The sequence below is a fragment of the Schistocerca cancellata genome, chromosome 2 (genome assembly GCF_023864275.1).
Source record: "Schistocerca cancellata isolate TAMUIC-IGC-003103 chromosome 2, iqSchCanc2.1, whole genome shotgun sequence".
Classification (NCBI taxonomy): domain Eukaryota; kingdom Metazoa; phylum Arthropoda; class Insecta; order Orthoptera; family Acrididae; genus Schistocerca; species Schistocerca cancellata.
In genome coordinates this window covers 446,331,433-446,357,810 of record NC_064627.1, presented here as the reverse complement: position 1 = coordinate 446,357,810, position 26,378 = coordinate 446,331,433, and the positions used below count along the sequence as shown (strand labels likewise).

The window sequence follows — 26,378 nt, the reverse complement described above, 5'->3', positions numbered from 1 at the left end:
TGTATATTACAGTATGAAATGTCAGAATGAAATTAGCAAATAAAAAAAATGCGCCCCAACTAAGGATCGAACCTTAGACCTCCTGCATGGTAACCCGAAACTGTATCCACTGCACCAACTATACAGCACTGTTAATGTGTACTGACAGAGGTAGTTACCGTAATTGTGGTTACAGTGTTGCCAGATTGCCACTCTTTCATGTCCTTTTTTTCTGCCTAATGTACTCATCGTATGAAATTTTGTGAGAGACATTTTTTAATTTCTGGCATGTGAGGAGCCGCACTGCGAAGCCTGAGTGCGCGTATTTCGCTTCACCCTGTATATATACTGCTGAAAATGGCATTTTTATGCAGTTGTGTTGGTATTTAACTCATTATAAGTATGAAGTTTAAAATTTTTATCTCTTACAAAAGTAAAGTGAAAATTCTGAAGTGTATGTATAGTATCACTTTCAGTGGTATCCCAAAGTGTGTCAAAATTCTTTTCTTAATTTTAAGTAGGTCCGGTGCAAAATTGATTATTATTGCAACAGGAGAAATTTTTGCATCCTGGGAAGTTTCCTTCATATTACACTCATGAAATGACATCTTGGTATCTACACAAAATGAAATGTGTTTAAAATGCAGTCTGTCTTTTGGTAAGGAGGTGAAGGGGGGTGGCTGAACAACATTCCTTAGTCTCACAACATTAAAAATAAAAATTAATATAGCCACAAACACAAGATTTAATGGCAGGAAGACCTTCATTAAAGTGGACTGTACACTACATACTAACCAGACAGACATCGCTTAATTCAGAGTCAGTGGAAGTACCAGTGTTACAGATATTATAAAGTCTTCGACACTGTTGTAACATACCTTCACTGTTTCATGCTTCCTATGTCACTCATCACTATGTTTTGCCAGTCTTCTCGTATCACTTTCTCAACTGCCTTCTTCAGAATCCATTACAGTTAGGTCAATGTAATTTTTTTTTATTTTCTGCAGTAATATGGTGTTCAACCTGAGCCCAAATCACTTCTGTTGCATTGAAGTGGCAGTTGTAGGGAGGCAATTTGAGCACTTTATTCCCATATTATTTGCTGTTTCGTTCACGGTTTAAACTGGTTTCTTTGGCATGTGTTGTGATAGAAGTTCTAATAATTCTGCCCAAGTCAAGTTACTGTCAAACTGTATTTTATATTTCTCTAGCCAGCAAACAATGTTGTTTCTCTTCATTGCCATTGTGGGTGCCTTGTCTTGTACAACTGAATGATGTGGGGCGTCATCCGTGACAATTATAGTGTTTTTTGTTAAATTTTGAAGCACAGTGTCTTCTGACAATGTCACAAGCGGTGTGGTTCATCTCACTGTAGTGGTCAGAGCTCTTGTTTGAAATGAATAAAATAAAATCTTTTGAATTCCTAGCGTGTGCTGCAAATACAGGGTGTACATAAAGTTGTGGAACACTTTCAATTATTTATTGCACAAGAACCAAACATTGTACAGATATCATACATATGCCATTTTGAAGAGAAATCCTGAAAGCTTTTTTTATGTATACTGCCACAGCATAGTTAGGTAATTTGCCAATAGTCAGTGCTAGTCGCAAACATGGCAAGTTGTTGTTCGGCAGAAACAAGTGTGCTACAGCTGTTCAATGGATGTTTAGAACCAAGTATGGTAAGAAGCCAACAAGGAAGGCCATTTACCACTGACACAACAAATTTGTTATGGTGGGTTGCTTGTGCCCGGCAAAGAGAAGCGGATGTCCCAATGTGAGTGAAGTGAATGTGGAGCATGTATGAGAGACACTCATAAGGAGTCCAAAGAAATTGGTGCATCATCTATCCCATTAACTCGAAATGTTTGTAAAAAAACTTTCAAAGTTTCTCTTCAAAATGCAATATGTGTGACATCTGTAAAATGTTTAGTTCTTGTGCAATAAATAATTAAAAGTGTTCTTGGACTTTATGTACACCCTGTATTTTTTCTCCTCTGCTGATTGGAGCTGCCTTATTACTGCTGGTGTTATTGTCTGTCCAGCCCTTTTTCAAACTGTGTCCTGCATTCCGCCATGTTTCATCAAGTCATATGATATCATCAAAATTTGTACCTAGTAATTTTCTAAGAAAATAGCATCATTAGGCTGCAATATATTGGAGAGCCATTACTAACTTGCAGCCAGAAAGGGATTTACAGGGAAATCCCAGCTTTCTCATGATTCGTAATAAGGATGATTTACTACCCTGAAACAGGTCTGCTGCTGTGAGGGTAGCATGTAGCTTTCTGAGTATCAGATACTCCTTCTTTGAATATATCTGATTTTATTCCTGATTGTGACACACTTCTCAAGGTGCATCTTCGTCCCAGGTGTCTGGAATTTAGGTGCCTCACCTGATTATTTTTTCATGAATTTCTCCTTGCAGACTCTTATCACTCGCTGATTTGTAGAGCAACTGCAGTTCGCCCAACCACTTTAACTAAAGGAAGGAGAGGTGCTCTCCCCTCTCCCGTAAAATACTCCCTCATGGAACATACAAATTCAAGCAACTGAGTGTGTAATCATGCCAGGCTCGATACTTTTTGAAACTTTCCTAGGGATGTGCATCCTGTCTGCCTCTCTTTCGACTGCTTTCACCATACATTAAAAATAAGATATGTGAAGCGGACAGTCACTCAAATCTCTCACTACAACGGATCGCTGAGGAATGGTTGGCACAATGATTCAGGCAGTGCAGTGCACCGGAAGTGGTGACACAGTGGGAGCTGACATTGCCAGGCTTCCATAGTTTTAATGGTGGCCAGGGCTGTGCAGCCCACTACCTATCAAGTGACAACTTGTTTAAATCAGACTGTAGTAACCAGTTAGTCAAATTTCTAAGTATAATTTGATTATATTGTGCTATGTTGTGTGTCCCATCAGACTGTCATGGTTACTAGTGTTATAGTTTCATTGTTCTTTCAGACAGTTATTTTCAAGATTTCATTTTTAAATACCATGCAGGGTTCAAGTGTGTGTTGTTTTTAATCATATGGGTTTTTAATAAGAAATTTAGTTGTAATATTATTTTTTAACTGCAGTTCTTTTCATTTCTAATGTATTTTTGTCACTATTATATACCCTAATTTTTCACTTGTAATATTTGCCTTTCACTTCCAATATTTGCCTTTTCCTTTTTCCTTATCGCATTGAGCTTCTTTGTCCATTATCACTACAGACTGAAAGTCAAAAACCTCAACAGCAGTGATACATCGGAAAATGGATTTGTATTTATGTTAATCGAGAACACTGACATCGAAATTACTACTTCTGGACAGTTTATTCCCGCAAAGCAAATATGATAGTGATGATGCCAGATAAGAATAAAAAATAACCTCAGAATATACAAACAGTGTTAAATGTTAAACACTTGATTACACACACACACACACACACACACACACACACACACACACACACACACACACACAGTGATGATAGTTCAGTAGTTGATGCTTCGCCATTGTCTTTATATTAATACTGTCATCAATTCTTTCTGTGTTATCAATAAGCAACACAGTTTACAGTGTTGAAATTTGGTTTCACCATTAAGGGTAACATAGTTCATACCCTTCTGAATACGTTGGCCAACTGCCTCGTCCATCCTCAGTTCTATGCCGAGCCTCATCTTTTGGCATGAGATAATGTTAAATTAAATAACACGTAAGAGTGACTATTGTATAGTTAACCAGACTTAATTTTTATGACTAATTATTTCATGTATCAAATGATTTGTATCCTTGGGTTTAGCAAAAGCTTTTTGATATTGTGATGCAATAAATTTCCCCTGCTTCCATTAGAGCTGCAATTTATAATATATTTAATAAAAGTGTATATTTTGAATAGTTGCATTAAAATCCAAAATATGAGAAATCAAAGAACATCAACATGTTCCGAAAATTTCTGACTACAGTATAACCAAAAAAATTTTTAGAAATATGACCTGATATGAAAATGGATGATGTCTTGAAATTGAATCTTAATTGATTAATAACTTTTGAACTATGGAATTTTAACATAAATTTATTTTCTCTGAATCAGGAATAATCGGTCTACAAAACTGACTAGGTGATGAGCTAAAAACACATACAAACAAACAAACACATATACACTTGTGCCTGCTTGCACTTTCTAGCTCGTCATGAGTTCTTCCAAAAGCTATCAAGTTTTCATTCTGCACTTGTCGGTATTTCAGTGTTTCTGCTATCCGGTGAGTGGTCTTCTTTACTCGTTATTTATTTGCAGTGGGAGGTAGAGGCATTGGTAGCACTGATGAAATAATACTGTATATTCCAGTCAGTTGTTTAAAGTAATCAACTTGTCACAGTGGATTGGTGTCTAATATAAGGAATTACTTAAGCAACACTGGCCACCTGAAAATGATCATTTTAATGTGAGAGATGATTATTTAACTGAAACTGGTAACCAAATATACATAAGAGTGACTTTGACCGTTTTAAGATCATTTATTTTTATCTAATATCATGAACGGTTTTGACATCTTTGTACTGTCAATAGTCAGTAAAAATTGGTCTCTTTCTGTTATTTATGGTAGTGCTTATATGTATTTTAATGCATTTACATCAACGAAATAATTACTTGCCTAATTTTAAGTCAGGACTAGCAAAACATGTCAGGGTATTTGTATTAAAAAAGTTATGCTTTGCCAAAAATGTTCGTAGAAAATCGGTATTGTCATTTATGCTTTTTTAAATTATTATTTTTGTAGTTATTTTATTGCTGCGCACAGTCTTCACAGTGAAGTATAAATTTCAAGTTTTTCACCAAATTTTGACATTGTTGTGACATTGCTCCATTAAAAAATGAATATTTGATAATGCTAATGTGGTTTAGGGAAAAATTTAACATGAGTAATTGTAACTTATTTAACAATTTTGTTCTAGGCCCGTTTGCAGCGAGGTAATGTCCACTTGAAACAAGCCCAGCTGCAAGAAGCTTTAAGAGATTATACAGATGTGGTGAGTTACTTTGTCCTAACTGCTTTTTAATTGAGTTTGTGACATGTGAAGAAAAATCATGGTTTAACGCAAGTTTCAGTTGTAAGTGAAAAACATTTGTAACACTGTCTAATAGAAGTTGGACAAAATTAAGACAGTCTTTTATCATTTTTATCACTGAAAGTACAACAGTTGTTACTTATAAACTCAATGTATCAGTTGTGTGTGGTATTGAAATTATACAAGAGAAAATGGGACATTTGGCGGGCATAAAAAAATACCTGTTGTCACTGAGCTGTTGCGTGCTGTAGAGAAGACTGCTGTGTCGAAATTTCCAATTAAGATGCAGTGTTTCTAAGATCAGCAACACAAAGGTTGGTTTGATGTAGCTCTCCATTCATGCCATCCTGTACATTTCAGCATAACTGATGGATCCCAAATCATTAACAATCTGACTTTAGTACTCATATTTAGGCATATCCCTGCAATTTTTGCCCCCTGGCATCCCTTCATTTACTGTTTTAAGCAACAACTTAAGTCACAATATGTGCCCGACCATTCTGTCTCTTTGTTTCATTATGTTGTTTATTAGATAGTTTTTCTCATTGATTTGTTGCAAGACATTTCTTCATTCCTTACTGAGTTAATTCATCTGATCTTCAACAGGCCATTTTGTTGTATTCACTAAAGCGAGTTTAGCACCCAATTTTCAGGGTAGCAGGATGCGAACCTTCTACCATGGAATATTCATTGGAGTACTAGGTAGCTGGCTTGCTCACTTTGCAACATACATGGTCACAATGTATAACCTCTAAAACAGTTAGTATTGGCAACACAATATGAAACAAGTAATAAACATTTATTAAAATAAAATAAAACAAACACACACACACACACACACACATTTGAATTTCACTAGAAATTCAGTGTTTAACTGTCCAACAGTCACTTGTAAATAGCACCTTGTTATTATGGTGGCATCTGTTGATCTGCATCTTTGGCAATAACTGTATACTGGAACTGTTGTATGGAAGAACCACAACTGTATCTGCAGGAACTTGTTGAGTGCAGTGGTGTGTTAAAAAAATTTCTGTTACCGATCGAATAATCTTGCAACTGCAATCTTGTTGGCGAAAGCAGAAAGATAGTTGTAGGTTTCGGTGTCCCCTTGTTGGCTGATGGAACTAATGGTGGAGGAATCTGGTGCTTCCTAAGGCCTATAGTGCAAGCATAAATTAGTTCTGGTATGAGAGTACCATTGAAGTGGAAGTAGCTTAGAACTTTGAGGCACCTAGCATGAATAGTGTGTTCTTGGTGATGGCCTCTGGTGATTTTGCTGTGTTGCTATTGTCTGCATACACAGCAGCCTCAACACTTCACTTCAAATGTAATCCCCATACCACAAGAATCATCAAGAACGTAAGTACCAGTACATAATCATTTCAAATCGATCTTTTCCATTGTCTCTTTGTCACACACTCTTACAGAACTTTTCTTGATTCTTCTTATGGCTTTATCATGTATATTTTTGGACATTGTAGTAACCGTTTCTTCTTATGTGATGCTCTTTTGTGTCATGCTATTCTTTCTACTGTGTCTTTTTTGCAACTTTCTTGTTTATGTGATTTGCTTCTGAGATAGCAAAGTTTGTCCACCTCTTCTCATTTAGTCATCGAACGTGTCTACCTGCTTCACAGCGTTGAATTAGATTTATTTTTGGGTATATGCATGTTATTACTATCAGCTGGCATACACCAAATTTCATCAAGCCCCCATCTGACTTTTGATGGACATTCCTATGACATCAATAAACTATGTTATTGCTAATTTTTCTATCCACGGCAAACAACCTAACTCTCCTCATTGCTTCATCTATGCACAAATAGCAGTGGTGACAGTGACCAACCTTGCCTTTTAACTTTTCCTGATTTTCTGCTTCCTATATCATTCCATCCGTGCTGACTATTCCACTCTGCTTCACATAGAGTGTGGCTTACCCTTCTCTATCTCTAACTGATAGGACACTGCCATTCTACATTGTCAACAGCCTTCTTCAGATCTATGAATGCAATGCAATGATGTTTCCTTGCTTTTCCTATATCCGTCTTCTGTTATTAACCACAGTGCTTCTAGAGTATCCCAAACTGTCCCTCACATAATCTACTTTAAATTTTCTATGCTATTCTTTGATAAAGTATGCTAGTTAGTATTTTTGGAGCATGTGGCAGAGACAGTTTGTACAGTAATTTTCAACTCTTATCCGAGGGGCGGGCAGGAATCCTGCACATGTGCGGTGCATTTGCCCGTGTGCAGTTAACGGAACAAAATTTCTACATACAGACAAATGCAAACAGTTACGTAAATTTTCATCACTGGTGTTTGCTCTTAACCGAGGCTTATTAATTTTCATAACAGAAAAAAATCTCTCTCAAACCTATGTCGAGCCTAACGTTGACATTATCTTCACGACTTCACGATAGAGACGAGGAAACTCTTGCTGTGGAAAGTCATGATAAAAGTCTATTACATGTCTTGCCAAAAGGAACTTGTCTCTCAGGTGAGAGTTACACTGTAGATATATTAATTCCTTTTGCAAACTGGGATGAATATCATCTACAGAAACAGCAAATGGTCTCGAGAACCATTCAAAAGCTTGGGATAAATATGATATATCCCCAAATCGCTTTTATTGCACTAAGAACGGAAACATATTCTTTGCAATTCTATTCTCGCACAGTAGACAGAGTGGGGAAACACACTGCGTTCCCTGACGAAGGCTGTTGTTCCCACAGCTCAAGCTTGCTAGTGAAAGCTTTCACCTTTACAGCCATTTTACAAATTAGCTGATTTTCTCCTTGCAAACTTGTGTTCAATGCATTCATGTGTCCGGTAATGTCCACTAAAAATGCAAGGTCGGCAACCCTCTCTGGATCTTCTAACTTGGGATCGTACCTTCCTTTATCCTTTAAAAACTGATTTATTGTTATTCTCAGCTAAAAAAATCTTTTGAGTACATTACCGCGGCTACGCCAGCGCCCTTCACTGTGGTATGGTATGTCACCGTACTCGTCCCCAATTTCAGCTAAATATGTGTGAAACTGTCTATGTGTAGGCCCGTGGGATCTCAAATAATCAACTGCCTGAATAACCACTTGCATGACGTCCCCCAGTTTTGCTGCTTTTGCACAGAGTACTTCTTGGTGCAAAATGCAGTGGATGCTGTACAATGAATCTTCTGTATGCTGTAGCTTTTTTCTTAGTAATCCAACAAATCCCATTTGTTCCCCTTTCACTGCAGGTGCTCTGTCTGTTGTCACTGACACCAAATGTTCCCAGTTTAAGCCAGCTGAATCGACAACTTCTTCAACAGCTTTTAGGATGTTTGCACTGGTGGTCGTGCTTTTTAAAGATATCATATCTAAAAAATCCTCTTTTATGCCCAGAGCAGTGTCCACACCGCGGACATAAATCATTAATTGCGTAGTGTCTGAAATATCTGTGGGCTCATCAAGTACGATGGAAAATGCAATAAACTCCTGCACTGCACTCCTTAATTGACGGTAAATGTCACCTGCCATGGCACTTATACGATGACTTACAGCCCGCCGAGAAAGAGTGATAGCTCGAAACTGATTTGCATTCAGTGGACAAAGTAAATCAGCAGCGTCATTGATGCACTCCTTCATAAACTCACCTTCAGCAAATGTTTTTCCAGCTCTCACTATATTAAGCGCAATCTTATAACTTGCACGTACCATTGGGCTTTCATTGTTGTTGTCCTGAAAAATTGAAAACAGTGATCCATAAAATGTTAAATCAGTTAGATGAGAGACATGATGAAAGAAAGTCGCAGATCTCTCGTGACAACAGCAACTTACGTCACATTCATCTAGTATCGTCAGATCGCTCTTCTTAAGCTCAATTTCCCCATCCTCTCAGAATCCGACAATAAATTGTACTCGTCCTTCTGAAATTTATTATTATGGCGTTCAATACTAAACTTCTGCTGTCCAGCGAGAATACTGCCACATATTAAACATTTCGAATTTTCACGTTCTTGCACAAAGAAAAAATGATTCTCCCACTCCTTTTTAAAAGATAGTGAATCTCCACTTTTCTGTTTCCTTGATTCACTCTGCATTTTTGGGTTCTTGAAATACAATGTTCACTAAGTAGTGGCCGCTTCGCATCAACGTCCGCAGCTTAGCCTGGTACTACACTACCGCAACCTGCCACTTCCCCGGTCGACAATTGCACGCGAGCAGCACACGTGCAGCGCTGTGCGCTCATGAGCTGCGTGTAACGTTTGCCCGCCCCTGTCTTATCCTGTCTTGTTTTCTTCAGTTGTGCATGAACTGCTAAAGAACATAGCTGAAACAAGAAAATAAGTTACTCACGCGACTGATCTACCTAAAATTTTGCTTTTCAGCTAATGGATTATTAATAAGTTACTCTCTTTGTCAGTGTTTGAAACAGAAGTGAATGAAACTTCATAATTAAGAATTTGATTGTGTTAACATTTGTGGAAATTTTAGGCATTAGGGCAAAACTTCTTTGGGTTATTATCACCTACGGTCATCGTCAAATAACATACTTTGCTAACTCATATGTTCAATTACATACAGTGCAATTTACAATTTAAACAACTTGTTACTTTACAGACATAAAAAAATCCAGGGTGGAATGTAACAATGTTATAAAAAGGATAGTTGCTACTCACCATATAGCGGAGATTTTCTGTCGCAGCTAGGCACAACAAAAAGACTATCAAAAAATGAGCTTTTGATCAAGAAGGCCTTTGTCGAACACACACACAAACACACACACACACACACACACACACACACACACACACACACACACACCTCCCCTTCACTAGTGTATCTGTCTTATGACAGGTTCCAACTGGCGGCTTTCTGCTATTCTTAGAGAATTTCTTTCCATTACGCTTAACTTGCAACAAATGCCCGATTTGATGTCGAACAAGCCATACCTCTGGTCTCTGCTTTTTATTACCCAGTCTTGTATTTTTATTAAATTCAACCCCCCCCCCCCCCCCCCCCAAATTCATCTGTACACCTCTCGAAAAATTGTCTTAATGTAGGACTCTGTAGTTTCCACAAAGGAATTCCAGCATCAATAAATGCTTTTCATAAATCAAATAAAATCTTTGTTTTTTTTGACTTGATGCTGCAGTTGTTATAGAAGGCAAAGAAATCCTCTTCCCTGGAGCATTGGAACGTGCATTTTTATGTTTGGTTGTACTCATATGTAGAGGAAATGAAATATTTCTTTTTGTAGTTCACTGGCTCCTCACATATTTTGCACATAAGTATTTTACCATTAGTAGAAAATACAAGGGTTCTGAAAGTGTTACTGTGATCTTTCAGTTTACTGCATAAAGGAACACTGAATTTCGGAATCGTACTAGCTAACCTGCACAATGACGTAGCTATGAAAACGGAAGTAAAGTAAAATTTAGAACAATTATGAAATGATATTTAGCTCCAACATTTGTTGTTGCCTCTGAATAGAGGTGTCTTATTGTTGCTTTTGTCGGGAGATATGATCTGATAGGAAGTCAAGTGAGTCTGTCCTAATCTGCAGGGATTCTATGAGCTAACATGTTGTAATCCATCATTATTTCCAGCATCCACTGGTCACATCATTGCAAAATCCCCTGTTAGACCTCCATGATAATGGGAAGATGATAGTATCCTCCTGATCCCCCTTGTCCTAGGAAATGAACTCATGGATTGGCATTCAAGGAGGCTACTGGGGAGTATGTGCTAGAAATAAGGATACCAGGGCCTGACATTCAGACGACATTGTCTCACTTACTCCTAGCAGTGTGGAAAAAGATTGGATGTCACGGCGATAACCAATAAGTTAGACTATAAAAGAGTCTAAAAGTGTGTGGTAGAGTTGTTTTTGACCACCTCAGTGTGTATTCACAGTTCTCTGCCCTCTCACTTTTGATCACATCAGTATGACTAATGGATACACCCTACAAGAAGCTGCCCCACTCTTTTGTAATTGTGGCACTTCACTGATAATTGCACATTTCCTGTTGGAGTGCACCATCTTCACTGCTGCTTTGTGAGATTCGCATATGGTTGAGGATATAGATAAAGAGATAGGGAAGGAGTGCATCATGAATATGACATCATGATCAGTTTATGAGTAGCACATTTTGTGAAAATGTTGCATCCCTATTAATGGTATTTGCCACTCAAAAGAATTAAATATTGTTGGTGGGAAGTTTATCAAAATCAATCTGTGCCTGGCAGTTAAGAAACAGTGAGATTATTTACTTGATTATTAATGAAACCATAAATAGAACTTTGCAGTTTTTTGGAGTGAGTAAGTAATAGGCGATTTCATGAAATAAATTTTAGTCTGAAGTGGAATGTGCAATCGTTTAGTTTAGTTTAGTTATATCATGTTCTGTAGATCATTTTCATGATTATTTTATCGATATGATGTGGAACAAATCAGATGACACACACACACACACACACACACACACACACACACACACACACACACACACACGAATAGTGCTAATATTAATATTACTGAAATTTTTAGGTCTACATGTGCAACTACATTTAGAGGTACAATATTTTTACCAGTTTTAAAACACAAATTTGTCCATGGAATAGGAGGAGCTGTCCAAAAGAAATGATTTTAAGCGAGATTTAAAACTACCTGCCAGACACTTTATGTTGTTGGGCAAATGATCAAAGATTTTTGTTGCTGAATAATGTACTCCTTTTTGAGCAACTGACAGCTGCAATAATGGATAGTAAAGGTCATTTTTCCCTAGAGTGTTGTATGTACGAACATCACTGTTCTTCACGAATTGAGATGGATTATTTATAACGAATTTCATTAGCGAATATGTATACTCTGATGGTGCAGTTAAAATACCTAACTCCTTGAATAGGTGCCTACATGACATCCTTGGGTGAACACCACTAATTATTCTCACTGCTCTCCTTTGTGCAATGAATACTTTGTCTAAGTGGTGAGTTACCCAGAAAACTATTCCATAAGACATTATTGAGTGGAAATATGTAAAGTACGTAAGGAGGCTGATCTGTTTATTACAAAGACTATAGTTCAATTCTTTTATCTTGGCGGCTCGCGCATGCCCGCCCAGACGCGGGAGATTGCTGCGTTGCCAGTTGCACACGACGCACGCGCCAATAGAAGCAGCGCCATAGTATAGCATAGTTCGCAAGCTTACGTGTAGGGGGGAGCGCGCAGTTCATGAAGTAAAGCCACCACGGCCGCATTAACCCTTTCGCTGCTACAAAGACGTGCTCCCTGCATTCCGCGCTGTGCGCGATTTTGTCACTGCACTGCTTGCCTGTGCAGACACATCGTGTTCCGACTGCTTTGACACACTTATCAATCGATTCCACAAAAACTATTTGGCCCAAAAATTAGATTTTTACACATCTTCTTGACTGATACCTCCCCCGCCATAAATGACTTAATTTTGTTTCGATGTTCAACGCAGTTATTATGCAGCATTAAATATAGTAAACCATTGCACGAAATTTTGAAGAGTTTGCAGAGGTAAAAGTCCATAGAGTATACTTTCCGTATGGTCGATTTTAGTTGCCACAATGTTGAGAATGAAATGTGGACAAGATACCTAAATTGCATATAAAATTTACTGTATAACAATAGCTCATTTAAGTACCACATAGGTGTCGTATGTAATATTGAAAAATATTCCGTCTTTCACGACTGTAACAAAAGTTTTATTTACACTGAGCACGTTTGGCTCTATTTTAAAGCACTTCAATCAATCAAAAGGAAGTAGACAAAATACATTAAACAAAACTGTGGAATTACAAAAACATTAGGACTTGAATATACCGTCTATCAGAGAAGTGCTCTGAGCTATGTCAAATATAATTTTTCTGTGTGGCACACACAAACATCATTTATCTGCTAAAACACTGATCTGCCAACACAAATGTTGAATATTGTGTTACCGCAGCACAAAACTACGAAAGGTGACTTGGCAATGGAGGAGACAAAATACTGTCCACTGAAGATGCGTCAAAAGAGAGAAATGCGTCTGGTCTAAATAAGTCCCTTATTACAGTTGCAGAAGAGGAATATATTTCAGTACCATTGGTAAAACTGCGACGGTGGAACAAAAATGAGAAAGAGAACATGAGTACCATTGTGTATGTGCCATACCTTTCCTCGATTGAAGTGCTTTAAAATAAAGCCAAACGTGTCCGGTGTAAATAATACCTTTATTACAGTCGCGAAAGACGGAATATTTCTCAATATTACATATGACACCTATGTGGTACTTAAATTAAATGAGATATTGTTATACAGTAAATTTTATATGAAATTTAGGTGTCTTGTCCACATTTCATTCTCAACATTGTGGCAACTAAAATCGACCATACGGAAAGTATACGCTATGGACTTCTACCTCTGCAAACTCTTCAAAATTTCATGCCATGGTTTACTAAATTTAATGCTGCATAATAACTGCGTTGAACATCGAAACAAAATTAAGTCATTTATGGGGGGAAGGTATCAGTCAAGAAGACGTGTAAAAATCAAATTTTTGGGCCAAATAGTTTTTATGAAATCGAATGATAAGTGTGTCAAACCAGTGGGAACACCATGTGTCTGCACAGGCGAGCAGTGCAGTGATGACAAAATCGTGCACAGCGCGGAATGCGGGGAGCACGTGTCTGCAGCAGCGAAAGGGTTAATAAAGAGACAAAGCACTAGAAATTTCAAAAAATTAGATTCAAACGAATATAATTCGTGAAGTAAGGCACTTCGATATTGTTTTTAAATAATGAAAATATTAAGCACCGCACAAGGTTTGAACTCATAACCTTTCGCGTAGCAGCCCAACACCTTAACCAATACGCTAACGCACCTCGTCTGACTACAAAATGCTATGAGGACTATAACACCTCACGCAAAATACTGACAAACACTGTTGGTATGACTACAAATTACTCACGCTTTGTCGAAGTACAATAGGAAATAAACAATTACCACTGTTCTTTATTGCGAAAAAGCGGTTCGTGAGAGTGATACAAACACCTTTCCTTGCTATTGCCTGAATTAGGAGTCTTTTTGCTTGTTTGGTTTAATTAATTAATAGAATATGAAGCAATTGGTATAAAGAATGCTTTTTCCAAACTTTCTATAAAAGAATGTCTGCTATCAAGACATTGCTTTTGTTCTATTACTTTATTTATGACTGAACGTTTCTAAAACTGAATACACTCGTCCATGCTCTGCACTGCAGTCGAGGTGTGACAACGTTGTTCTCTGTTCATTGGCTGACTGTGTTTTGTGACGTCAGATGCGCAGAACGAACCTAAACTCGGCCGCCAACATAAATGACGCGCACTTTAGTGATTATACGAAGAGCTTAATTGTTTGAGAAGCTCAGTAATATGCTTCTTCCAGTTCAAGTTGTCGTCAATGTGAACACCCAAAAATTTGGAGAAATCTACCCTGTAAATTGAGCCCTGTTCATTCGCTACTTCAATTATCAGTATGACTCTATTCGGTGTACAGAACTGGATATAGCGAGTTTGTTTCAAAATTAAGGGAGAACTTCCTGCCAGATTATAACTGTGTACCAGACCTGGACTTGAACCTGGGATCTTCACCTTTTGCTGGCAAGTGCTCTGCAGACAGCTGTTTAAGCATGACTTATGACTATTACCTCTCAACTTTATTTCTGCCAGTACTACTTCCCCTACCTTTAAAAAATCACAGAAGTTGTGCACCTCCTGTTGGACAAGCACTCCTCACAGAAAGGATGTTGTGGAGAAATGGCTTAGCTGTGGGCACTTGTCTGCAAAAGGCAAATATCCTGTGTTCAAGTCCCAGTCTGGCGCATAGTTTTGATCTACCAGGACATTCAGACATACCATTTGTTGATACTGTTAGACAGTTGAGGGATTGGGTTATTAGACAAGCAGACCACTTTGTGCTTTATAACAAGAGAAGTTTGTGTCATATCGTCATTACCATTTTGTATTGATAATCTCTTGTAATAAAACAGATACTAGCATTATTTCAGGGCAGCAAAACTGAGATAATAAAATAAATGGAAACCTGAATAAAATTCATCACTATCTTTTCAATATTGTGTTTGTTTCACAAATGTGCATTCAAAAGCGCGCGCTCACACACACACACACTCACACACACACACACACACACACACACACACACACACACACACACTCACCCCTTGTGGTCTTATTTGGTTGCTAAAGGATGTTTGTCGCAAAGTCTAAACGCCACATTGCAACGAATGCCCTTCCATAACTAAATGACACCCTCATGATGTTGTGCTTTGAAATATGTGGTGGCATAGTAGAAATGATATTGAAAACACAATGGACAGACTTCATAATTAAGTTTTCCAATTAACATAATATCTGATGTACACAGTTTCGCATTGACGCGGAAGTCACTGAAGTTGTGTCAACTAAAAAGACTTGCACCAGCTGACTGGTCTACCTGGCGGGAGGCCCTAGCAACATACACATTTATGTTTACAGCATGAGCAGCAACAAATTACAGTGCCTGTTCACTAAATAATGCACCTCAATTTTCTTAAGAGTTAGAATTTGATGACACTATCAGTCAACCCTTCTTTTACAAGTACTACTTTCCTATATAGTCTCCATCAGTTTCTATAACCTCACATCAGTGTTGTGTAACAGTGCATATTTTGTTGGTGATAGCTCTCGTCCTGTGGTCATTGCCATGTTTTGACTGCATTTAATTATGCTATAATCATCTTCAAAATGTGCCCCACATTGAGAATCATTAAATGGCCCAAACAGATGAAAGCTGGAGGATGCCAGGAGTGGACTATAAGGGTGGATGAGGCAGTGATGGCCAACCAAAATTGGCAACATGTTCTTGGCCCCTGATACTTGTGTGTTGGCATGCATAGTTGTGTTGAACCAAGATTTCTTTTAGATTCTTTTTCAGACCAGACACATCAGAAATGGTTTCAAGTTTGTTCAGAGTCTTCACATATGCTTATGTATTGGTCGATCCTTTTGACAACACACGAATGAGATTTACTTCATCATTATCCCAAAAGATATCATCATGACTTGCCAGCAGAGGGAGCTGGCTTGAAATTTTTCCTTTTTTTGTTATTGGGAGTGGTGCTACTCTAGTGGCTGACTTTTTATTTCTGGCTCAAAGTGATACACCCAGGTTTCATCCATGACAGAATGATCTCTCCAGTGGCCTCAGAATTCTCCAACAGGTCGTATGAAATGGTTTTTCTTTGAATCTTGTGGTCTGTTGTGAGCAGCTGCAGAGCCAGTTGTCAACTTGTGATGCGCCATTCTGCATGAATAATTTCAATCACTGTAGATATGATGAGAATTGTGGGGAATGGGTGGGTGGAAGAGAGAGAGAATTTTTGTTTGTCAAATAATCATCTATAAAATGGTTATTTTATAGAACATCACATTCCATGGTGTTAGCTGCTTGTCAGTGACCGTTAATTGTTATTGTGCCATTTTTGGTGCGTATGAATGACAAATTGGGTATACGTGCAGGCTTTGTATTCATCTTTAGCTGCTTGAGCACACTCTAACCTTCAGCATTTGGATTTCAGTTTGAATTTCCGTAATTGTAATGTTTGTATTGTATTGCTTCTCTGCAGATTACTTTCACCTCTTGATTAAGGAATACGATGTGATTACATTGGTGACCATTATTTGCTGCATCTTAATCGTATTTCTTTCCATTTAGGTTCTTGGCATTTAAGGTCCATTATTCACCTGCTGCTGTTTCAGATATGACATCAGAGTTTCTGCTTTCATTGTACTCATTATTCTTATTGATTATATAACAATTTTTAATTAAAGGGCATTTGTTAGATGACTTAATGACATTCCACAGCCACATTTTCTATTTATTTTTCTAAGTGCGCATTCCAAAAAGACGTTTTTCAAATATTGATAACATCAAATAAGATATATTATTTTTTATAAAGAGGTAATGTTTAAAACATTTTTTTTAAAGTGTTAAGGTGATGAAAGGCAATGATCGTATATTTCGTAACTTCTTTTGTTGGAGATGAAAAATCATGCTTGTTGTTAAATGACAGTTTGTTTCAGCTCCAGGAGAATCCATTTAATGAAGAAGCCCTTCTTGGACAGAGTAGAGTGGAACCTGCAATGTATGACATACAGTTAGCAGAGAGACATGTTGAAATGGGTGAATGTAGTGCTGCGATTGACATCATCACTAAAGTAATAGAGGTAAGTCAGAAGCTGAGTGATGATGTAATTTAAGACCAATACACATAAAATTACAAGAGAGCATGTGGTAACAATAAATAAATAAATTAATTAATTGTAATGGATTATTAGAAATTGAAATGTTACAGGAAGTAAAACAGCAAGTGGAGATGGTAATAAGAGAACAGATTAAAGACATAGTCAGATTGGAGAGAACCGCATTTAAGGAAATGGGCGAGAGAAAAAGAGGGAGGGGGATGGGGGACATCAAACTAATAAGTGTTGATGGAGGGAGGATCTTTTTTTAATATGAGTTTATATCTATACCTCAACAGTTGCTGTTGCTAGTTTGAAAATGCCCAGAGATTTGTTGAGAATGAATGAAGATACACTTTAGTGCTGTTCAGTTCTAGAATTGTTTGACAATTTTTCTAAAGTTATGTGATGATTGTAGAAGTAAAGGATTTTTTAAAAAATGTGGATGAGCATATAAATAATTTAAATACACCATAATGTTGTACATAATGATCATACATGCTTTTGCAACTGTCTTGCAAAATATTTTTATGAGCATTATATATGAAGTCTAGACAGCAGTGATATTGATCATATTGATACAAGTTACTAGGTAGGGAAACATTTTATGAGCAGCTTATTAAAATCTGGAAGATAACTGCTCAGTGAAATAATGAAGTGTTAGACTGACAAGGGGAAGGCCTCAGACACATCCAACTGATTCGGCTCAAATTTGGCAGGTCGCTTGTGTACAACCTAAAACAAAGGAATCTAAGATATTTCGGGTAAAAACCCCTGCATTTTTGAGAAAATCACCCCTAAAGGTTATGACGAGCAATCGACTCAAAATTGGAGGGATCGATAGATAATTGTAAATAGAGCATTTTTTTCATCATCAGGTATGGGGTCCGCAAATGCATACTTCTCCAGAAATCGAGGTAACAAACTTTTACAACTGCCCCTTCTGTACCCACATGCTAAACGCTTTTTGCCAACAGCACTGATAGCACAACAGCCAAGGTAACTGACTGAGAATTAGAGAACCCAGGTTCGAATCTCGAAGAAACCTAGTGAATGTTCTTCTTTTCGTTTGTATGTTTCCATATCTCAATTAATAGGGATAGGAGGGTTAATAAGGTAAGGAAATCAATAAGTAATGATAATAAGTAGGCAGGCAAATAAATTTCTCAAACCTCTTGGGATAATAAACAACTAAAATGTTACTCCAGGTCACTTTACAATGGCTCTTCCAGTCACTGTTATGCATCCTCACTTTTCTTCTAACAACTAGATGGATGGTACTTGCCATGTAAACATTCAAAACAAATATACGCATGGCACCAAGAACATCTAATGAATGCTATCTTTCGACAGCTACACTGTTCCTTCCGAGGAGTCTGCGGAAAACAAACTTTGTTTACATTTAAAAATATGTCTTTGTCGGGAATTAATTTTGATGCTGTAAACAAGTGTCTCACGGTTGGCTATCTGTGAACCCCCGTGAGGAATTCGCAGCACTCTTACTCGGAGTTCTTTTCATGTGACAAGGCTTGAAAGTTTAATGCTTTACTAACTCGTGGCGTTTGGGAAATTAGTTTACCTACCTTATTATTATCATCATTCCTTATTGATTTACTTACCTTATTAACCCTGAATATGGAAAATATGGAAAAATACAAACGAAAAGAATAACATCTGTTAGGTTTCTTCGAGATTTGAACCTGGGTTTTCCGATTCTCAGCCATTTACCTTGGCCGGTGCGCTATCGGCGCTAAGCGTTTGCCATGTGGGAACAGAAGCAGCAGTTGTAAGTTTCTTTCCTTGATTTCTGGAAAAGTTTGCATTTGCGGACCCCATACCTGATGATGGAAAAATGCTCTATTTACAATTATCTATCGCTCCCTCCAATTTTGAGTCGATTGCTCGTCATAACCTTTAGGGGTGATTTTCTCAAAATTGTTGACCCAAAATATCTTGGGAGTCCTTCGTTTCAGGTTGTACACAAGTGAGCCGCCAAATTTGAACCGAATCGGTTGGCCGTGTCTGAGGCCTTCCCCTTGTGAGTGGAAGTCTGTTCAGAAAATGAGTGAAAAAAGTCTTGGACAATCTTAGCTGTAGGAATAATGCTCAGATCACATCTGGATGATGTAATAATAATAATAATAATAATAATAATAATAATAGTGGTGGTGATTGTGATGGTGATTGTGATTGTGGTGGTGGTGGTGGTGGTGGTGGTGGTGATGGTGATGGTGATGGTGAAAAAGAATAAATTGGTCCAGAGGATTTTTGATGGTTGTTGTCGAGATTGTTTCTGAGAACATATTCGTTTCCCACTAATGTTGTTGTGGGAGAATATTTGACTTCAAGGCAGAAGCAGCTATTGAATAGTATTGTTGTTAATGTGTGGATTTATTGTGAAGAAGAACCAACCTCAGAAAGTGACACGGTGAATCTGAATCTAGGCAAACGCCCAGTGAATTTAAGTATGCATATGTCCTGATGTGAGCAACTACAGCAGCTACAGTGCACACATTGACTGTTGTAGTTGTTCATGTCTCAATAGCCATTAAATGGACATTCCTTTTGCCTGACTTGGTGAAATTGTACATATTAATTTTTTACAATTTTCTTATTTTCAGTAAAATTTAATTATAGAAAAAAGGTGAAGTTGTGGCAGATTTCTAAATACTTAAGGTGAAGCTGTAGCATAATTCTAAAAACGTTTGGCACACAGTTATTCTGCATTGATATAATATAATTAAGTGTAGTATACTGTGTAAAGAAAGAAGTGGGCAGATTCTCAGCTGAAGGTGCATCCCATGGAACTGGCTTGCAAGACTTCACATACATTGTAATACAAGAGCTATGATTTCTGTCAGGAAAATTGTTAGATTGCCTGTAATTGCAATGTAGAAGTGGAAAATGTGCTGATTGAAAATAGTCGTAAGTGGCTTAAAGTGAGCTGCTGCAGCAGACTGTCAGAAGCTAGGTTGTGTAACTATTTAAAATAGGAAACTGTATTAATCATATGAATATAATAGAGGGAAACATTCCACGTGGGAAAAATATATCTAAAAAGAAAGATTATGAGACTTACCAAACAAAAGCGCTGGCAGGTCGATAGACACACAAACATACACACAAAATTCTAGCTTTCGCAACCAACGGTTGCCTCGTCAGGAAAGAGGGAAGGAGAGGGAAAGAGAAAAGGATTTGGGTTTTAAGGGAGAGGGTAAGGAGTCATTCCAATCCCGGAAGCGGAAAGACTTACCTTAGGGGGAAAAAAGGACAGGTATACACTCGCACACACACACACATCCATCCGCATATACACAGACACAAGCAGACATTTGTCAAATGTCTGACATTTGACAAATGTCTGCTTGTGTCTGTGTATATGCGGATGGATATGTGTGTGTGTGCGCGCGAGTGTATACCTGTCCTTTTTTCCCCCTAAGGTAAGTCTTTCCGCTTCCGGGATTGGAATGACTCCTTACCCTCTCCCTTAAAACCCAAATCCTTTTCTCTTTCCCTCTCCTTCCCTCTTTCCTGATGAGGCAACCGTTGGTTGCGAAAGCTAGAATTTTGTGTGTATGTTTGTGTTTGTTTGTTTGTGTGTCTATCGACCTGCCAGCGCTTTTGTTTGGTAAGTCTCATAATCTTTCTTTTTAGATATAAACTGTATTAATCTTTAGATATGAGTATTGGCGATTTCAGATAAACCAACGTGCCTATTTTGAAATAATAAACCAATGTGCTAGTAAGGAAATTGTAATCGCTGGGTTACTGGAAGGATTTACAGTGCACAAATTGATTTGAATTTAAGACATTGTTGTCTAGGTTGTGAGTTGCCATTACATTTTATTGCATTGACTCTGTACCCTGGTGACCTCTGTCCCGTGCATTGGAATATACATAATGAAGGAACAAGTGCAGGTTCTAGACACATGAATGATGACAAATGGAAGTTTTGGTCTGGTCATGAAGCATGCTGGGATAGCTGCAGTTGCTAAGGTGATCACTCATGACAAGCAGGAAATCCAGAGTGAAGCCTGTGTCCAGCACAAATTTTCGATGTTGTTATTTCATTATACAGCTGAAGATTGTCAATGTTCACTACTGCGAATTCATTTCACGTGTTCACTTCTTCATGGAATGAGTGGACAGGGAAAGATAATTTATTACATAGATTTTTCCTGTGATGATGTGAACAGTGTGTATGCTAAAGATGATGAAGCAACAGAAGCAAAGTATTTGTTACGCTCATATGGTGACTTCAGTTCTCAAGCAACCGGCTGGTAGATACACATGTACAATGTTTGGCAGTTGTATAGGGAAGTATGTGGTTTTAACATACATTGCTGTGTTCAGCAGTGTATTATGTTGAGGCAATATTTAATGGCAAAAGACACTGGCAAGTGGTTTGTCCAACAACACATGCAACAATACTAATGATGGCCTCCAGAGGTAAAAGGCCGTCATTAATTGGCTCAATATAGTTACTGATAGCTGCTATATCTATATTACAAAATCGCTAACTTGGTTCGTGTTCGCATATCCCAGTTGCAGGTTGCCTATCTAATGACACCAGAGGCAACAAAAATTTGATTTTAAATATTTCATATAATTATTGGCTGAATTTAAACATTTATAATGTAAATTCTAAAGGTGGCAGTGGTAAAATACAGAGTGAAAGGGTATTTGCAATTTGTACAGATACCAGATGGCAGTTATAAGAGTCAAGGGGCACGAAAGGGAAGCAGTGGTTGAGAAGGGAGTGAGACAGGGTTATAGCCTATCCCCGATGTTATTCAGTCTGTGTATTGAGCAAGCTATGAAGGAAACCAAAGAAAAATTTGGAGTAGGAATTAAAGTCCAGGGAGAAGAAATAAAAGCTCTGTTGTTTGCTGATGACATTGCAATTCTGCTAGAGACAGCAAAGGACTTGGAAGAGCAGTTGAACGGAATGGACAATATCTTGAATGGAGGATATAAGATGAACATCAACAAAAACAAAATGAGGATAATGGGATATAGTTGAATTAAATCAGATTATGCTCAAGGAATCAGATTAGGAAATGACACTTAAAGTAGTAAATGAGTTTTTGCTATTTGGGAAGCAAAATAGCTGATGATGGTTGAAGTACGGAGGATATAAAATGTAGGTTGGCAATGCCAAGAAAAGTGTTTCGGAAGAAGAGAAATTTGTTGACATACAGTAGAAATTGAAGTGTCAGTAAGTCCTTTCTTGAAAGTATTTGTATGGAGTGTAGCCATGTATGGAAGTGAAACATAGACAATCAAGAGTTTAGACAAGAAGAGAAAAGCAGCTTTTGAAATGTGGTGCAACAGAAGAATGCTGAAGATTAGATGGGTAGACCATGTAACTAATGAGGAGGGAGGTACTGAATAGAATTGGGAAGAGAAGGAATTTGTGGCACAACTTGACTAGCAAAAGGAATCTGTTGGTAGGACACATTCTGAGGCATCAAGGGATTGCCAATATAGAACTGGAGGGAAGTGTGTGTTTGGGGGAGGGGTAAAAATCATAGAGGGAGACCAAGAGATGAATACAGTAGGCAGAATCAGAGGGATGTAGGTTGCAGCAGTTACTCAGAGATGAAGAGGCTTGCACAGGATAGAGTAGCATGGAGAGCTGCATCAAGCCAGTCTTTGGACTGAAGACAACAACAACAACAAAACAACAACAACAACAACAACAACCTGCTCAAGAGTTAAAGGTTTACCAGAGTAGTACAGGTATTACAGTTAGAAACTGTGTATATGTTTTAAGGCGGCATAACTAACTGCCTGCAAGTACCCAGACTACGTTCATCCAGTATTTGAGAATGAGAGCGCTTATTGACCTGCAACAAACTTTACAAATAATTACAAACCTTTATGAAACTTTTTCTTGCTAACATCTTCCACAAAAAGGTGAAAGGAAATGTTATCACTTACTACATTTTTGCTGTTCATGCAGTAAGGCATGACATTTTTATTTATTACTTCTAACTCTGTACCCAACACATTTTGCAGATATCCACATATACTACTCAATTTACTTGCAAAATTATGTCTTAGTAATACAGATAATTCAGGAGATATGACATCACAGACATTGAGATGTGTGAAAAAGCTGCTATTGGTTAAAGCAGAGTGCAGGTTACACAGACTATACTTGTTCAAATGTTTGAAGCTGTTTCATATGTGGGAGTTTCATCGTTTAAAGACTGCAGGGGAGTGTGTTAGTAGTATTTGGAATATATGCATATCATAATTCATCCTCTCAATAAATAAAATATCCTCTGCTTTCGTTAATAATTGGAATAAATGTAATAATGGAAATGGAGTTGATTGGCTTGAGGTATAGTGTCACCACCATTTATAGGTGAATGGTAGTGGAAAGACTGTAGTTTCACAAGAGAAGAGCAGATATTACCAGGAGTGTAAAGAACAAAAAATATTGTTGTAGGTTTATATTTCCACACTCTCTACATATATGTTGAAAACACAAATGTAGGTATTTTTTCTGCCTGTTGCCTGTTGAATAATTTTTTGTTACAACTAGTTTTGATTTACATTGATCATCTTGATCTTAGTAAGAAATGGAAAAGCTTTCTGACTTTTGAGTGTTTCAGGTAACGGGCAGTCAGTTACCTGAAACACTTAATAATGGCGTTGGAGATGATGACTGCAGGAGTCTCCAATCTTGTGGGCTTCATCAAATGATGAAAACTCTGGGAGCACAGTTTAATACATTGGTTGTGCAGCCACTCAGGTTCTTTATCATTGTCTAATCTGGTCTTCATACAACAATTCTCTATCTCTTTTTCCTGCTTGCAATTACTGTTACTGCCTCTGCCTGACTACGCCCACTTGCAGTGCTCCCTCTGTTCCATTCCTTCTTGCCTCTTTTGGTCATCCTTGTCCTTTTTAACTCCCTTCCTCATTAATAGCAAGTAGTCTTTTAACTTTTGCTGGATGTACCCGAAACACTTCCTGCGAATCTTGGAAGAACATACACCTGCATCAGGGCTGGCCAGAAATTCTGCATGCGTGCGGTGCTCTTGCACATGTGCAACTTCCGGGTGACAGCGTGCACGCCACAGCCGTCAGTGTTCATGTAGTGAATGTTTCTATGCACTGATGTCGCTCCTCTGTTACACAAAGTGCATTATTGACACCTCTTATGTATATCATAACCTGAGCTGTAACTGTAAGATCTGTTGCTTCATCGAGCGCAACAGAGAAAGCAACAAAGTATTTAGCCTTATTTATTAGCTGCCTGTGCAGATCGCCGGCCATAGCACTGATACGTCTTGTCACTGTTTGTTTGGATAGACTGATTTCTTGAAACCTGCTAACGTTCGTGGGACACAAAAGTTCTGCCGCATCAATCAGACATCCTTTCACAAACTCCCCTTCGGAAAAGGGTTTCCCAGATTGTGCAATTCTTAATGCGATTTTAAAACTTGCTCCCAGTGAAGATTTACTGTGTGGTTGTCATTCTGGAAAATTGAAAACAGTACATTGTACAGCGTACAGTAAAACAGACATAAATGTAACACAAGAAACTAAGAGTTCAAGAAGTATCAGTTACTTTGATGTACAGTAAAATCGAGTTGACGTGTCTCATCCATTTTCTGAAGGACATTTAATTTTGCTTGCCGTTCTTCACTGTTGAGTACACTACACTTGTCTTTGTGATATGTATTGTAATATCTTTCAATTGAAAACTTACGCTGGACGCCTATTATTCAGCGGCACGGCAAACACTGTGAGGTTTCACAACGGCTACAAAAAGGAATTGCTGTTCCCAGTCATTTTTAAACGACTGAGAACTTAGATCTCCCGTCCTTTGCTTTTTCACAGTACTTGCCATTTCTCAGTACTTCTCTGTTAAGGTTACGGTCACCAGGGATAAACGAGACTGGATATGTTGCGCTCTTGCTTGTACCACAGGGAAGTGGAGCCGCCGCCGTTCATTTAAGACACATGTCTAATAATAGATGTCGCGGTGCAGCACTTCCGCACATCTGCACACTGTGCAGCTTTTGGCCAGCTCTGGCCTACATTAATGATGGAGAAAAGAGAAGAAGGTGGTTTCATCGTGATGGAGATATTTCTGAAGCAGACACAATTGTAAATTCATACTCTAAAATAAATGGTCCTAGTTTTCATCACAACAAAGATGGGTGAATGATTTGTTGGAGACTATTTCAAATGTTCTCACTTAATATTTAAATCCATCTTTTCTTCCTAAGCCTACCGTGTTGCAGTAGTTAAGACACTGAATTGTAATTGGGAGGAGATGTTTCAGCATCTGCTCATCCTTATTTCGGCCTATTTTGGTTCTCTGAAATCACCTCAAGGTGAATGATGGGACATTAAAACTCAATGTTCCATTTTTCCTGTTGTATTCAATTGTTTTTAGTTTTGATGTAACACTATTTATCTATAGTATTTATTGGAACCAGAACTTAAGAGTGCTGTATCAGCTGCCATGATAGCCTGTGCCAACCTTACAATGAGTGACTTCAGAGTTTTATGAGCTCGAGGCTGAACCTGTTACTAAAATGGTTTCACAAATTGAAATCACTGTATTGTTTCAAAGCCATTAGGGCTGCCACTGTCAACTTTGTCTGCTGCTTCACCCATGATAGTAATAATTATTTTGTGTCAAATCCTTACAGCAAGGATAGCCATTTCTATCACTTGGCAACTCTGCACTAGACTTGACAAGCATTGTGCTGGTTATACAGCTCCTATGGTCTTACATGAATAAGTGCTGCACCTTATTAATTTTTCTTAACAGAAGGATTATTACTTTTTTTTTTTTTCTAAATTTCATTACTGTTGTAGGCTTTCTTCAAGTAATGACCCAAACAAATATCTGTTGCCTACTCCTGTTTCTGTCTAAGGCTACTCTTTATTCAATCCTTCTTACCACTCAATTACTTGCTGTTCGTTACCAAACACTCAACTTTGCATATTCCTCCTCCTTACAGCCTATCTGATTATTTTTAGGTGCCTTCCCTTTGCACATGAAGTGCCATCTGATAAAAGAGAAGCTTGAGAAGACATT

The 26,378-nt window shown here is 37.9% G+C and overlaps 1 protein-coding gene across 1 annotated transcript in view; it reads left to right on the top strand.

The window, feature by feature from the left end:
* Window positions 1-26,378, top strand: part of LOC126161927 (dnaJ homolog subfamily C member 3) — a 78,811-nt gene that overhangs the window by 37,478 nt on the left and 14,955 nt on the right. Inside the window, exons 4-5 of the mRNA XM_049918101.1 lie at window positions 4,926-5,000; window positions 17,150-17,293. Of these exons, the coding sequence (XP_049774058.1) occupies window positions 4,926-5,000; window positions 17,150-17,293 (219 nt within the window). The remainder of the gene's footprint in view (window positions 1-4,925; window positions 5,001-17,149; window positions 17,294-26,378) is intronic.